This window comes from Hetaerina americana, unplaced genomic scaffold (assembly GCF_022747635.1).
Source record: "Hetaerina americana unplaced genomic scaffold, ioHetAmer1.1.p SCAF_8, whole genome shotgun sequence".
NCBI lineage: Eukaryota > Metazoa > Arthropoda > Insecta > Odonata > Calopterygidae > Hetaerina > Hetaerina americana.
Genome location: NW_027287427.1, coordinates 18,994,167 through 19,011,167, shown reverse-complemented (window position 1 = coordinate 19,011,167; position 17,001 = coordinate 18,994,167). Strand labels below are relative to the sequence as shown.

Genomic DNA, 17,001 nt, shown 5'->3' with positions numbered 1-17,001 from the left:
CTGTCGGATGTAGACAAGCCGCGCTCACCGAGGGGACCCCGCGGTGAGACCATTGTGCGACGAAGATCCTCCATTGGTCGACCGCGAGTGGAGGACCTGTGCCCGCTGAATGATATGGTGTGAGGCTAGGTGATTTCGGTGTTGGTGGCGTTATTCAAAGTGTTCAAAAAGTGCGAGGAGTGGTGACGGCGGTTCAGAGGCAGGCGGCCGGCATGGCGCCTCACCCGCCGTCAGCGACCGGAACCCGGGATTCGCGGGGACACGACTCGGCGACTGGGAAAAAAGAGAAGATGAAGAATTTGGAAGATATGGAGTTCGTGGCACCAGATGGAGGCTGGGCGTGGGTGGTGGCTGCGGCCTGTGGACTCTCCTCGGTGAGCGCGCTTCATTATTTTCAGCTGAATTGTCGCTTGAAGCTCTCATCTGGAGGTGTCGGAAGTAGTGGTATTATTTCTCGATTCAGGCTGAATGCGCCGTGCCTCTCCCCTTCCTAGACCTAACTGATCATCCCCTAATTAATCAATTACCCTATTCTCTATTATTTTGTTGGAGATCCTGAGAACAACTTAAGCTGCGTGGGATATCAAACTTAAAGTTCTGTGGTCCTCACATGATGTAGCCTTTACCTTTTTCGAAATAGGAACTAACACTGATCTGAGAAAGTCTTCCGGCCAGATTCCTATCTCATAAATGCTAATCGATAAAATAAAACTAGTCGATATAGGCTCTTCCTTCCAAATTTTCCCAAACATTCAAATATTTTCGGAGGAATACTGTCCACCCCCACGGCCTCATTTGATTTTATTTCTAATAATTACGTGCAATAATTAATTAAATAAATACCTTCCTTTTTTACCGCGAGCAAGCCTGGACGTAAGCTATTTTCATCTACATCATATTCTCTTTCTAAGTATAACCCTAATGCCCTAAGTTCTTTACCATACAGTTTTTCTATACATTCCTTCCATCTCTCTTGGATCTTTTCTGGTTCAACCAATATTTTTCTCGACTTATCTCTGATTGTTAACTCTGTCTGTCTCTCCTCCGCCTCTCTCCGCACCATGCAACTGCCCACGCTGCAAATGCGGACATCAAAGAGTTGCCACCTCACTTACTAACAAATCCTTACGCAAGAGTTATCCCGTCGCCACCTGCAAAGCAAAAACCTTATATACCCCCTCCCCTGCAACTTATGCCCTACCTTCTATGTGGGTGAATAAACCACCATCCTTTCCCTCAACATAAATAACTACCGTTCCTCCACTAAATCTCCCATCTTGCTTAATCATCCCATACCTACTCACATTGCTTCCCACTACCAATTTTTCGATGACTGCTTCTCCGTTTCGGTGATTGAAACCTTTCCAAAATCTACAAGTAGCATAGGGGTGAGAACCCGCGAGATGGCGCATATCTGGGTGCTCCAGTCATTTAAACCTTCCGGGCAGAACTCAGTCCACTGAATCCATCCAATAGGCGCCCACATATCCTCTCCCACCCCCTTGTCCGTTTCCTATTAGCCCCTTACTTCTCTGCCCCTCCCCGTTGCCCACACACATCCTCTTCGCTCTTCGGCCGAGAACGGAATTCTGATGATGACGGCTGTGCCGCCGAAACATCAAAACTATGCATGTGAGTGTTCTTTCTTTGTGTTTCTATGTTTAAAAAATATGTAAGTTTATAAAAAGATACAGATTTATATATATATATATATATATATATATATATATATATATATATATTTATATATATATATATATATATATATAAATATACAGGTATATATATATTATCATCATAGTTGATGTGCCGTTTAGGGTAGGTTTTGAATGGATAAAACTACCAAATATTTCTCTTGTCCCTCCCAGCAAAAATAAAAGCCAACATCCCAATCTACAACAAGTCCCTCTTCATCTCTTTGTACTTCCTTCCCCCATTTCGTCCAACATACCTATCCTTTTTCTGCCCCTACCTTGTTTGCCTACAATTTTCCCCTCTATAACAGTCTTCAACTTTCCATTGCCAATCAATATGCTCTTCCACCATTTTTCCTGTCTCATGGGGATCGTGATGGTGTGGTGGCTAAGGTACTGGCTTCCCACCGAAATGGCCCGGTTTCGCATCCTATAGACGACAGATACGAGTTTTTCGGTGGTATCCCGATCCCTACTTGAAGTATTTTGTGGAGAGCACTTTGGGTGAGTATGCCGTCCATCGGATGGGACTTTAAACTGCGCACGCCATGGTCAAACTGCGAACACGGCCTTCCGTTCACAGTAGGCTAATACCGACGCCTGGTTTCTCGCCACCCTTCCTTTCTCATCCATCCTTAATGGCGCAAATGACCTTAGCTGTTGGTGGCATCCTCTAAAATTGCTATTCCTGTCTCTTTTGATTTCTCCCAAGAATCACCTGTCCTACCCCACTACACCAAGCACTTCCTCATTTGTTTTCCTTTCGGTCCACTTCACCTTTTCCATTCTTTTCCACACCCATATTTCAAAAACCTTCAATCTACGCCTATCATACTGCCTCAATGACCACGTTTCCGCACCGTACATAACTACGCTCCGTATCAAGGTTTAAACAAGTGTTTTCACAATATCCTAGCTCAATGTTTCTCTCATCAATTCTCCCCTCTACTTTTTGCCCTCCAACTTAACGATTAACTTTGCCTATCCTTCTCAGAAATCGCATCATCCTTGTTTTATTTAGATTTATTCTCATTCAAAATCTATCGCACTGAATTTTCAATTCCTCATCAATGCTTGCAACCCCTTGGCCTGACTGACAAACTAAAGCTTGGTGATCAGCAAACCTAGATTTTACGAATTCCCCTACTACTTTCATTCCTACCTCCAGTTCTCCCCATGCCTCTTTAATAATTTCCTCCACATATACTTTGAACAATGCCGGTGATAATGGGCATCCCTGCCTTACACCTCTTCCTAACACTACCCATCCGGACTCCCCGTTCCCAACTCTCACCCGAGCACTCCGAGACATGTACAGGTTGCGGATTAGCCTCCTGTCCCTCCAATCTATTCCTATTTCCTGCAATATACTCATTACTTTTTCATACTTTACTCTTTCAAACTCCTTTTCGAAATCTCCGTAACAGGCAAATACATCCTGAATACCTTCCATATTCCTCTCGATTAATAATCTTATTACTGCTATGGCATCACGTGTACCTCTCCCCTTCCTAAATCCTAATTGATCATCGCCTAAGTAATCACTTGCCCTACTCTCTATCCTTTAGTTGATGATCCTGAGAACAACATTAGTTGCGTGGGATATTAAACTTATAGTTCTGTAGTCCTCACATGATGTAGCCTTTACCTTTTTCGGAATAGGAACTAACACTAATCTCAGAAACTCTTCCGGCCAGATTCCTTCCTCATAGATGCTACGAGTCAGCCCATACAGACTCTTCTACCCACGTTTCCTAAACCTTGAAGTAGTTCCGCAGGAATGTTGTCTAGCCATTAAGACCCTATTTCATTTCATTTTCCTGAATGCACCTCTTATCTCACTGTCGAGTAAACCTGGACCTAAGCTATCTTCATCTGCATCATATTTTTTAATTTTTAACCTTCCTGGCCTAAGTTCTTTGCCGTATAGTTCTTCATTATATTCCTCCCATCTCTCTTGAATCTTTCCCAATATTTTACCCTAATTGCCTCTAATTGTAATATAGATTTTTTCTTTTCACCTCCCGAGATTGTTTTAACATTGAAATTATTATTTAAGTCTTTTTACTTCCTTTTACCTGACTCTGTGTTTAAATTCTTCCATTTTCCTCTCTTATCTATATTTCTAATAATCTCATATGTGATCAACGCTACACTTCATTACAACTGAATTGATGTCAGAGTCCGCATCCGCTCCCTGGAAGCTGTGCGAATTGATATCATCTAACTGACACCTTAGTGAGTCACCTGGAATTTCCCACGAATACCCACGCCTATTGTGGTGTCTAAACCAAGTGTTGGTGATGGCTAACCCCTGTCTCCCGTAAAATTAAATTAATTTCTCACCGCAGTCATTCCTCGTACCAAAACCTTAGTCCTTCACCTCATCACTCTTTCTTCCTTCAACTACCATCGCATTCTAATTCCACATTCCTATCAAATGTTTCCTTGCAGGAACACACGCGATTATTATAGTACTATCACGAAATATTCAGAGCTGACGTGTAATGGAGAAAATAAGTTGGGCAGAGAGGATCACCTGCTCAGATGTTTTGAATGGAGTGGGAGAAGATAGGAAGTCCCCAAGGGAAATTCGAAAAGGAAGAGAAATTGGAATATAGGTACATTAAAAGATAGACAGGCATTGAAGGCCATGATCCGTAGTCGTGAGAACGTTAGGAAATTGAGGTAGAAGGAGGAAGTGTGTAGGCTTTTCAGGCAGCATGAACGCAGGCCGAAGTTACTAAGAAGTGAAGAATAATTTCAGGGAAATTAATGAAAATATTCTTACAATATTTTAAGTAGTCGTTAGGGACCGTTTGAAATCTACCTTTAAGCCTGTTGAGTACGTTGCACGAAACGAAAGCAAAGTTTGAATCAGGAGAGATTTTGAGACAAATTAGTCGTACTTGCTGAAAGCAAAGGGGAATGAAGATTATATGAATAAAACTATTTAGAGACACATTTTCACAATGGAATGAAAATGCAGAAACGTAAAGTTCATGCTCACTAGATACTTCATTGGACGACATTCATTACTTCCAATGAAATTACCTTTTGAACGTTACCAAGTTACTAGTTATGCACAGTTACTGTTGCGCTATTTCGAAAATTTCAGTCAGAAATTTTCATCCCTTCGGCAATGAGTTCCTTAAAGAAATTGAAATTTATAAATAAGAAAAAATAGGTTGCCTATGCCTATTGATTTGAACCCTTCCCACGAGCTACAAACTTACCGTGGCGGAAGGGCTTGTGTGTTTCTTTGGCCATTTAGCTGTGTTGGCGGCAGGAATAATAAAATCTCCTGGTAGGGTCAACCACACCGTTAAGGGGTTGGAGCTAGGCGACAGGTACGTATACGCGTCATTCGCGCGTCTGCTCCTCAGTGAGGCGGCTGCAGAGACGACAGACCTCAGGGGGGCAGCCATTTGAGAGATGGTCTCACGATAAAAACACAAATGAAGAAGACAATGGGTAACACTCTCAATTATTTTTCCCAGCAAATGATGATGGAATTTGATAATTAGTCCTGGAAAATAAGGGACTCGGCGCATGGGACTGCGTGCAAAGCTATGATCATAATTCTCGAGGCTAGATCGTTCTACAATTCATTTTTCCTGAGGTCACAATATATGGTTTTACGGTTTTTTGCTCCAAGCGAAAACACAGGAGGTTGCAGAAAATTGTGTTCACTACTGTCATTTTAGCGTTTGATCACAGTCGTGCCCGGCAGCGGAGAAGATCCCGGGACTCATTTGATGGGTTCCCGAAAACCTCATTTTAAGTTCCGAGGACTCACCAGGTGGGAGAAATTTTCTCCAAGTCAGAAATCCTCACACCGCACATCAGGGATTGCCCAATAATTCACTACTTCCTTCCCTCAGTCAAATTTTCATTTTTATTCCTCAATCTAGCTAGGTCTAAGCCAGAATACGGAATTTATGGAAGTAAAAAAATTGTCAAAGCTCAATACGAAAAATGGAATGGCATAAACGACAGCCGAGGAGAGTCTGGTAATTTATCCAACAAATATTAACATTGAAATTGAAAATAAACAACTTGGCTTTTCCACATAGAAATGTTTTCCATATTGAAAATTTCTACGTGGAAAAGCCAAGTTGTTTATTTTCAATTTCAATATGAAGATTTTCCACCAAGTCACGCCAGAAACTGGTTTATTTTATTTAAAAACTAACACTTTTCGGAAGGTGAGTTGCATAGCTGCCTTGCGTAGTAAGAAAACCAAAAATGAGTTCTCTTTATCTTTCGCTTTGTTTTTTTGTGTAAATTAATTTTAATTTGCTGTTGTTTATTTATGCTAAGTTAAACCTTGTGTAAAGGATTACGCAAGATACCCAGGATATTATGAAATATCTCAAATCCCAGAAGCTTACGTTGATTAAACAATTTGCGCCTAGAAAATCATCCCACGAGCTCAGGTGGTTGTGATGCGACGGACGAATAGATCAGGAAATGTTTTAGGTAATTCATTCAGTACATCATACGAGATGCAGTACATAGAGGACGTTGAGTGAAAAATTAATATTACTTCTCAGTTCCGCCAATAAAATTGCAACTTTTATTTCACTCATCTAAAATTTACCTAGGAAATGAGTCTAGCTGGAGATAGGCTGCGATAAACATTCTGTAACTACAAATTACATCCACAGCTGCGAAGGTAGAAATATGATTGGTGGAATACAATGCATAAACTAATTGAACAATTAGGCTGCACACTCTTTAGGGGCTATTCGTTCACTTTCCATGATGTCAAATTAGCCAAGGTATTTCCTCATAAAAAGAGACCTGACCACCACCATCACCTGATGATGATGTAGTTACATTGAAACCGATCGCATTCATTTTTATTTTGAGGAAAATTGTCAATTTTTAAATAATTAATTATTTGTTCATCATTAACGCCATAGTTCCAGTTTGTACGCGGATATTGCAAATGCTACCAACCAGGTGCAGGCTTGGGGCGGAGTATCCACTAACGGCAATCGTGGTTTCACGACTGGCGCTTCCAAATGAAGCACATAAGCGTCAGCACCATGCGGTATGGGATATGATTAAAGAAGATTGATTGTAAGATTGAATTGATAGAAAATAATAAAATAATTTCCATTTCCGTTTGAAAGATAAAGAGTGAGAGAGAGAAAATATGCCTAACATGATAGATGTCAGTCTGTCTCTAAGCTTACTGGTTTTTCTGACTAGTGAAGGACGAGGTTTCAACAGAATATTTTTCGAACTGAGATTTCAGGGGTAACTTATTGAATCCTCTCAAAACCAATAAATTAACAATATCAATCCTCAAGACAGTATGACTACTTAGAAAATACGCTTTGTCAATCTTATCTTACGATAACATGGAATCAGAATTAAATCAATTTCAGTATTTTAGTTGCCTCATGCGTGTATCTTAGAGGTAATTCAACAGACCTAACAGGTGTTCATTCTTTAAAATCTATTTTAAAAAGTCATCAAATATTAAACCATTACTTTATACGTATACTCCTTGGGTTTTCATTTGGCAGTATTATTGAATTATTTTATTCAATGATTCTTGAATTAAAATATAATACGAGAATCCGAATGAGTTTGTCATGCAATCTCTTAATTCTGGAAATTATGAGATATAGCACATATTTTTTCAGTCATTTCTGAAAATATGTCGGTGGACCTATTTAGGGACTGGAATTAACTGAAGTAATATATATTAGTCGTATAAAAAATTAATTATAAAATATATAATGAAGATAATGAATACGAGATGAATTTCAAGAGCCAATATTTTATTTAACAGTTATGTCAGCAGATTTTAATATTAATATAATGTTCTTACAGCATATTGGTCATTAAAAATTATATAGTGTTAAACTGTTCCTCGGGAAATTGCAATTGTGTCAATTTTGTGTGTACTTTTTATATCATCTTTTTGCAAATAATGTAAATAAAAAAATCTATTTTTGTCGAACATTGGATTGTCTTAAGTTCACTTGGTTTAATTATGGGATCAAACTAATTAGTAGCCTTCTATATTTGAAGGAGGTATTTGTGTCGTTTGACCGGTAATGCGATTGAACGAAGACTCGTATGGTGATCATAATTATTGATTAACTTCGAGAATTATAACACCAAGTCTCCTTAAAATTATCGCTTTACTATTAAGCAAATCATTATAGCTATTAAGATTTTACAATTAATGACAATCGCATATAATTTCCACACATAAGATAATGTCGGTGATACATTAATGTCATGCGGTCAATACCATGGGTGTGAATTAAAAACATTCAGTCTATTCGTCATGATACACTATCACTTACGTAATTGCAATTAGCCCTCTCTTTCATGCTCCGCTCTGGCTTCCTCTCTTCATGTCATAACAACTAGTACTACAAGTACCCTAAATTGTGTATTCGCCCAATGAACTAGCAAGGTAACTAGGGAGATAATATGGTAGCCTCGTATGCGCTTTACATCTATATCATAAACGTCGTAATTTTCAACAACATGGTCAAAGAACATCGTCCATGCTATTATTCACTACCGATTCAATATATTACTGTATTGCTAAATGTGGGGTTTTTACTTCCAACTAATATTTGCTTCGGCTAACTTGCATGTATCTTTTCCGATTCTGTATTCAATTAAATTCACCAGTAGATTAAGCCATAATCCTCTTATCACCAGTAACATCTAAATCGAAACCTGAAATTCACTCTTATATTACACCCAAGGCAATAACAATTCTCACAGACAAATTTTACGTAATTATTTCAAATTTTCATGAGATCTTAACCATCATGATACTGAATTTTGCAAGTTTCAGGCGACTTGAGTGCTAACAAATAAGCCGAGTCAGAAAACTCTTTTCGAGCCTCAGACAATCCACTGCAGAGTGAACTTACTTTTTGGAAATCAGTTTACGGCACCTACGTAAAGCCAAAAAGTCACGATCACGAATTTCAGCCAATAATTTCTGCTGCTTATACTTGGGAGAGCGTACCACACCTGGCAGGGCTTTAGTTCCTTGGTAGAGGAAGAAATTCAACTTCGCCATATGGTCCGGGTTTGGGTCTGTGTGACAATTTATGTTCTTTTTACACACCTTTCAGCGCATGGGAAGATTCTCACCGTGGCTTTACAGCTGACCTGACGATGTTCATATAAGCCTATCTGCAACGTTGCTATGCGTCATGTTACCTATGTCACGACGATTAAGTTGTGAAAGCTTTATATAGTGTTGGTATTGCACTTATTAAAAGTTAACATTTACTCTCTCTGAAGGTCTCTACCAAATAATCTCAGATAATTTTAGTATTAACGAAGCATCTGAAGTTACCTTTGTCTTCATATAGTTATTTCATTTAATTAGAGTTCTATAAAAATGCGCTTAGCTTCCAAGTTTTCCGGAAAACCAGGAACAAAGTCAGAAAACCAATGTAAAAAAGATGAAATTTTGAATAGCAGTGTGTCTGCCAAGGATTTATTAAAAACTTACTTTCCCCTTTTTGGTGATATCGAGGTGTTCAGAACACGATTTAACATGAAGTATGTACATGTTTTTGAAGATAAACTTAATAAATTTAGTGAACAGCAATCATACAAGTACTGTCATAAGTTTCCGTTGTTGCCACATTTTAAACTGATGGCCATTATTTAGTATTCAGCGATAAATATAACTATAGCGCTGATTTCTAATGTTTTTTTCTATTTTCCATCCAGTTCTTCATCCTCCCTCTTGGCCAGAACTTTGGCCTGATATACAAAGAGAAATATGAAGAATGGGGCATCTCTCAGACCAAGTACTCGTTCATGAGAAATCTTGAGTTTTCCGTGTCCAGCTGTATTGGTAAGAATTGGCACATGCTGAATTATCTTGTTTGCATTAATATGATATCAGTTTATAAATATTATTGGTAGTTCACTGTTTTAGGTAGGTTTTGGATGGACACAGTGAACAACGATACATTTTATTGCCTTTCCTAACATAACCTGACATCCTATCCCCCAATAAACCCATCCTATTTTCCGCAAGCTTCCTTCTTCACTTCCCTCCGTACGACACGCCTCCATCTCCCTCCCCTCTATCCCAGTCTTCAACATGCCATCGCCAATCAAAACGCTCTTCAACCATCCTTCCTGCCTCCTTTGGATTTATCTGAAAAAATCCTTCTCTCCCCCGCCAACGCCTATGTCTTCCTCGTTTGTTTCCCTTTCCATCCAATTCACCTTTCTCATCTTTCTCCAAACTCACATTTAAAAAGCCTCCAATTTACGTATATCATTTTTCTCCAATGGGAAAGTGTCCATGCTGCACAAATACACGTTGAAAAATCACGGGAGATAATGAAAACCGTTGTCTCACTCCTCGTCCTAACACTCACATCCCGACTCTCCATCCGCCACTCAGACCTGAGTAGTCTGAGACATTTATAGGTTGCACACCAGGCGCATATCCCTCAAATATGCTACTATTTTCTGCAATAAATTATCTAATTTTACACAATTCACACCATTGAACGCCTTATTAAAATACGTCCTGATAATACTCAATGCTCCTCTCTAATAATGGCCTCGTAACTTCTTCACGCGTGCCTCTCTACTTCCTGAACCCAAAATTACCATACTCTTAGTAATCAATCTCTAGCTTCGATTCTCTTATGGATAATCCTATGTACCACATTATCTACGTGCGAAATGACAGTTTTTTTCTAGAGCTCTGAAATACGGCTATTCATTTCTTTTTTGAGATGGAAACTAAAACTGACCTGACGAAATTTGAAATTCCTCCTTCAGATATCCTACGAATTATTCCTAAAGAACAATCCATATTAATAAAACCTTTTCTTATTTTCTGAGTCTGTATGTTGTTTCGCGAGAATTTGATCTATTATGACTAGTTAGAGAATATTGTTTACAAAAATGTTATTTCGTATTAATTCTTAATTTTTTTCTCTTCTCCTGGCAGGGCTACTGACGGGTGCTTTGCTGAGGAGGTATGGGTATAGAAAAATGGCTCTTTTTGGAGGATCCCTTTGCTCTCTTTCCTACATCGTAACGTCGCAGATCTCGACCCTCACGAACTTTACAATTTTCTTCAGCATCCTAGGAGGTGAGTCGCATGAGAGTTCTCGAAAACGTCCCGTCAAAACTAACCATTTGGACCCATATAGAGATTGCATGTGGGTCCAGAAATATAATTCAAAATCATTATCAATATATGAAATCTCAGAAATTTATATCGTATTAAAGTCTCACAATTCAGTCTACTGATATTTGGATAATGAAGACCCCAATGTTGGAAGCGATTTTTTACTGAATCCCATTTTAGATTATACTCGTTTCTTGCTTTTAAAATAGATACACCAGCGAGATTGGTTTTCTTACAAAACATATTAACCGTTGCGAGTGTGTTTTTTCCGGTAGGAGAGTTATAAAAGGCTTCGTTCTATTGTAGCGCACTTTAAAACTTAAATACGTATCTCTAATGATCGTGTCCGAAGACAATCAGTGCTAATGTATCTTATCTAATTTTATCTAGTGAACTATCCTGGAGGTTCTGCGAAACAACAGGTGAATCTCGTTGTATTCACGAAAGAATAAATTCTGCACTCTATCGATTGCAAACAGCGTGATGTTGCCTCACTTATCAAATAGCCTCGACTGAACACTTGAGCACCTTTGCGACATAAAAGTTAACATGAGGCGTTAGCAGTCATCGATTCGTAACCATTGGCAAAGAAGATAACTCGCAAAATTGTGGCATTATCTTTGCTAGAAGCAACCTGTACAAATGGTATGAACAGTATGCAATAGTATTAGTTAACCTTAAGGCAAACTGCACCTTAGAGAGTTGCCATGTTCGTAGACATAATCTGTACCTCTGTAATAACTTAAATAGAAGAAGGGACCATTTGGTCTCAATTTCGCCCAAAAAGATATCTATCTATCTTCTCCTCCCAAGTTGTACGCATTATATGTCGGAGAATCGCTCTAAATTGACTTCATTCTTTGACAAACCCTCCGATTATTCCCGATAGAAATTCTACAGATAATTCCCGATAGACATAACGTTGCTGACCGACATTGCAGGACCTTGATTCCCATTTTACGTTCCTAAACAATCGTTTCATACTGCTAGAGGGAACGTGCAAAATAAATCCTAGCGATTACTTAAGTGCTCAGTTTGCTCAAAACGAAATTTTATTGAAAATATTGATTATAACAATGGAGACGACGCCCAAAACTTATTCAGTACCTATCTCCTTTCTTTATCCATTATCCATGCTATGATCTTCAGGTACAAATACGAGTATTATTGTCCCCATAAATGATAGTGTCTGAAATATTTGTGCATGAAATTGATTGATGGATTCTTTCATAAGCTATTGTAACAGGTTCACGGTTAAACTTGGCATGATCCCTAACAGAAGATAAATGGCAAATGTAAGCTTAGGTGACTGTTGGGTTTGTTGGGCTTTGACTTTTATAAAATTTTAGGCTTTAAACTGTTAGTCTTTTCCAAAGTAATTATGACGATAGCATTTTTTAAATTTTGGCCGACGACCATATTAATCCGCATAGTACTGTGTCTAAATTCACCTGGATTCAATTCTCGGAAGAAAAATGTGGTGAAACTATTTCCCCTTCCTTCACTGCCAATACTATTTATGTTAAGCTTGGAAAATTCACAAAAGAATCAACTTCCAACGCTACTGTGCAACATTTATGCCCATTAACGATACTTCTCTTTCAACTGATATTGGGTTTGGGCACTAGTCGCTGAAGGTAGCCGGAGTGCTAGCACCCAATGTAGCGTGATTTCCCTACGACTTATTTCTTACCACGAGTGCAGTTCTTATTAAGTCATGACAAGGAATCGGATAGATATAAATGACGTGTAAACAGTCGAGATTTCGGCAAATGGAGGCGCCGCGTGATGCTGAGACGTAACGAGTTTTCGGTCATCGCTTCGTTCTTAATGACGACTATATGAAGCTCGTTTAGCGTACACTAATATAAATATAGACGGCTAAAGAGATGGCTTGCATATTTCCGCAGAAGGATTTTTATTAAGTGTAAAAGGTGAATTTGAAGAAAAATTGCTTTGTTACCCATTTTTCCCTAATTTGCATACCATTTAACTCAATAACTCTCCGATGCCTTGAAAGCTCACTTTTTGCTTTATCCCTTGTAAGAACTTTCATTTCTTCACTCGATCGGTAGGTGTGGGGAACGAACTGACGGGAAACCTGCGTGGCAGATGTTATCTACCTTCCAATGGAGCTGAACGGATAAACATTTATATAGAATATAGTCTAGAACGCCTTATCTAGTGTACGGAGGAAGTGCTTTCAAAATAGTAAACTTCAGGGTAGTTTCAAAGTTCAGTTTTTACTATTGAATCCCTCATCGCTCAATGAAAGTACAAAAATGTACAGGGACAGAGAGATTAAACAAATATTAATAATAACAGTAAAATCATGTATATTTTTGACGAAATTTAAATTCCTATTACGAGGCTTCTTATTGTTTACTGTTTAATATTATTAGTTCAATTAATCTTTTAAAATCTTATTTCATATGGCCATTCCCTCTCGGACGAGAACAGGCGTCGGCGCGGGGATCGTGCCCACCTTCCAATGGAGCTGAACGGATAAAAATTCAAATAAAATATACTCTAGAGCGACTGTTTAGTGTACGGAGGTAGTGATTTCAAAATAGTAAACTTCAGGGTGGTTTCAAAGTTAAGTTTTTACTATTGAATCCCTCATCGCTCAATGAAAGTACAAAAATATACAGGGACAGGGATGTAAATTTACGTTATATGTAAATATTTAATGAAATATAAATCCCTAATGAGAGGATTCTTATTGTTCACTGTAAAATGCGAGGGTTGCTCTTAATATTGCTATATCTATTTTCATTGTATAATATTATTTGTTAATTTACTTTTAATAATCTTTTTTAATCTTCTTTAGTTCGCATGGCCATGTATGACCTTATTCATTCCGTTCCCGTCATTCATGAATGGATGACCCAGAATATACGTATACATCCCAAGAAAAAAATCCCGTCCCTCGGCATGCCACGCACACCCACGTTACGTGGGCGTTCACGCGTGGATGTGTCGGCGCGGATCCTTCATTCCGCCTCATTTTCCGTTCCCTCTCGGACGAGACCAGGCCTCGGCACCGGGATCGTGCGGCCATCCAACGCCCTCGCCCTCAACACATACTTCAAGAAACGCCGGGGCATCGCGACGGGGCTCTCGTGGACGGCCACCGGCCTCTCTCCCGTCCTCATGCCGCAGCTCATCACCTTCCTCCTGAGCTACACGGACGTCCACGGTACAGTGCTGGTCCTCGCCGGCCTCGTCCTCCACACCATCCCCATGGCCCTCCTCCTGCAGCCGGCACACTGGCACGGCAAGTGGGTCCCCAGGGCTGCCAATCAGGGGGGTGTCGCCAAACAGCCTGAGGCAAGCGAGGAGGAGCAGAGGTTCCTGGAGGTAATTCCATTCGCATATACATGTTTATAATTTAATTTTACATTTTTTTTCTTCCTATATTGCGGACCCAATGTATTAGGTTTTTTAAGGGACGCTAAGACCTTATAGTATGAGATATATGATTTGAATAAAAAGTATCAGGGAATGTTTCGGAAATGCCTCAAAATATGTTAAAGTGCATGCCTTGAGCGTCGCCACGCTTTTGCCATCGGCTTTTCCACGACTCAAAGGATCCCTGGTCGGCGGATTCCGAAAGGTCCTTAAGGGTACACATGCAAGCTTCTTCGACGGCATGCCAAATTTTTTCATAATCAGCCAATTTGCGGGAAGAAAGTTATGTGCCGCGAGTGTCACCCACTTCCATGTAAATCCTTCACCCAAAATGGGGCGAGGCTGCGCGACTTTTGGTGATGGGGAGTGGTCCTAAAGTGAGAGAGTTCTCGTTCGCAGGTGCCTGAGGGTGAACGCGGTGCCAGGGTCCATGAACGAAAGGCTTCTCTGAGGAGGGGCCAGGTGGAGACTTCCGATGAAGATGGAAAATACTTAGTGTGCACGCAGTCCACGTTGGGCCTTGACGTCGCGGCGCCAATTAGCAGGCACTCCAGCGTATGGTCCCTGGCCAGCACCCGGAATCGCCAATGCACCAAAGACCGCCTCGACGAAGAGTGCCACAAAGAGTACGAGGTGGTGGTGCCCGAAGTAATTGCCACCGAAGATCAGAAGAAATCCGTCCCCGGGGCCGGAGAGGAAGCCGATGTCACGCTCCCAAAGTGGACGAGAGCGATAGGCGCCGTCGTGGATTTCTTCGATCTGACGCTATTGAAAGACCCCAAGTTCGTGGTCATCTTCGTCGGGATGACGTTGGGCTTCGTGGCCGAGATCAACTTTGCCCTACTGGTGCCCTTTATTTACGCCGAATACGGTTTCTCAAAGGACTTAGTGGCTCTCTTCATGTCGACTCAGGCAACGATGGACCTCGTGACGAGGTTTGCAGTACCATTCATTACAGACCGCTTCCAGATGGATGCCAAATTCATGTACTCCGTTGGAATCATCATTTTGTCTACAGGAAGAATTGGTAGGTACAATATGTATCCAAATATTTTTTGTTCAGTAAAGTAAAACATTTAGTAAAATTCCATGATATTTGAATTGGGTTGAGCCGAGAAAACCTCACAGAATGATACATTATGTTAAAGTTTTTCTAACAAAAGGCATTAGAATATGGTTACACCCACATTTGGGGAAAGATAAGCGGAAAGTTTTTAAGCATATAAGAGTTGAACTCTTTCGGTAGGTTTGAAATTCATTTATTTGTGAGGGATGAGTTAGATTTTAAAACGAACGAATGTTTTCAGCATTGCCTCCTCCAAATTTCCAGTTTGCAATCGAAAGACGGAGAAAATTAATTTCGCAAACAACAACCGTAGACCCTCCTCAGTTTTGGATTAAATATTCACAAAAATAAAATCGTGAGTGAATACATTTTGTCTTCCTGGCTTATAATAACAACACTGAAGAGAGAGTCCCAAATGCAATTTGCAGTATACTTGTGAATGAATAAACGAGGTCAAAAGTTTTGTTTTCTTAAGATTAGATCATATTTGTTTCCATAACAACATTTCTCTGAAACCCTAGGAATGGCCCACTTAAGCGGTTTTAAAACCTTGATGGCTGTGACGTTGTGGCTTGGATTTGGAAAAGGACTGAGAACTGTCTACATGGCGTTAGTAATGCCGTCTTATGTCCCTCTTCACCGACTTCCCACAGCGTCGGGATTGCAGATGATGGCCAACGGGGTTATCTTCATTTGTGTCGGGCCTCTTTTTGGTAAATAGTCTTTACTTCTCTGCTGCTGTAAGGGTCACAAATAATTTTACATCTTCGGGTATTTCTTGCATAATTAACGAAATGAAATGAAATAACAAATTTATGTAATGTCTGCGAATTTAATGTGATGAATGTAATTATTTTCAAGGTTACCTGCGAGATAACAGCGACAGCTACACCACCTCTTTGCACTGCATTAACATTTTAACTTTCGGAATGGTCGTTTTATGGACGGTGGAATTCTTTGTGGAGCGAAGTTGCACGAGAAAAGCCAAGAACAAATCACCAAAGATTGTGAAGTGACCTGTTCTAGTTGATGGTTGTAGTGAGGAGTGGCTGACGAATATTTTACGGCCATAATTGTGACACTTTTTAACATATTTATTTCGTGTGTTTTAAGTTGTAAAATAATGAAACTACGCAATAAAAATGAATACTATTCAAAGGAATGCTATCATTATGAATATTATTGAATTACAAATCAAATATAAAATCAAAAAAAGGAAATTATATGTACATGCCACGTCTCAAGGGAAGGAGACTGTTTCTTCGTGTATGTTACTGGTTTCTTCAGTCAGACATGGCGAACTAATTGTGAAAACCTTTACTTATTTTCTTCTTCCGTTGAACGACTTAATTATATATATATATTATTATAATATATAATTACATGTATGACCTTAGGTCAAATAACATTTACAGATTCGGTAGTTTGATAAGTTTGAACAAAGTAAGAGAAATGCATCACTGGTGCGTGTCAACGTAAATCTCAGTTGTAGGAAACACTTGAACGAAAATACCAGTATATTCAGCCGGATTGGTATTTTAATCTGGAGTGTGTTTAGCGTTCCTTTCAATGGGATATGCTGAATGATTTCCAAAGATAGGTTGAATGAGAACTTTGTGTGTTAATCAAAAAGTATTTAATGTAAGTCAAATTACTGCCGGAGACGA

At 39.5% G+C, this 17,001-nt stretch overlaps 1 protein-coding gene across 1 annotated transcript; it reads left to right on the top strand.

The window, feature by feature from the left end:
* The first annotated feature begins 137 nt into the window (after nucleotides 1–137).
* On the top strand, nucleotides 138–16,464 carry LOC139697796 (monocarboxylate transporter 7-like). Its single transcript, XM_071596641.1, has 7 exons — nucleotides 138–374; nucleotides 9,429–9,555; nucleotides 10,675–10,818; nucleotides 13,892–14,217; nucleotides 14,668–15,295; nucleotides 15,856–16,047; nucleotides 16,196–16,464. Exons 1-7 carry the CDS (start codon nucleotides 213–215, stop codon nucleotides 16,348–16,350), a joined length of 1,734 nt encoding a protein of 577 aa, XP_071452742.1. The 5' UTR covers nucleotides 138–212; the 3' UTR covers nucleotides 16,351–16,464.
* The last annotated feature ends 537 nt before the right edge of the window (nucleotides 16,465–17,001 follow it).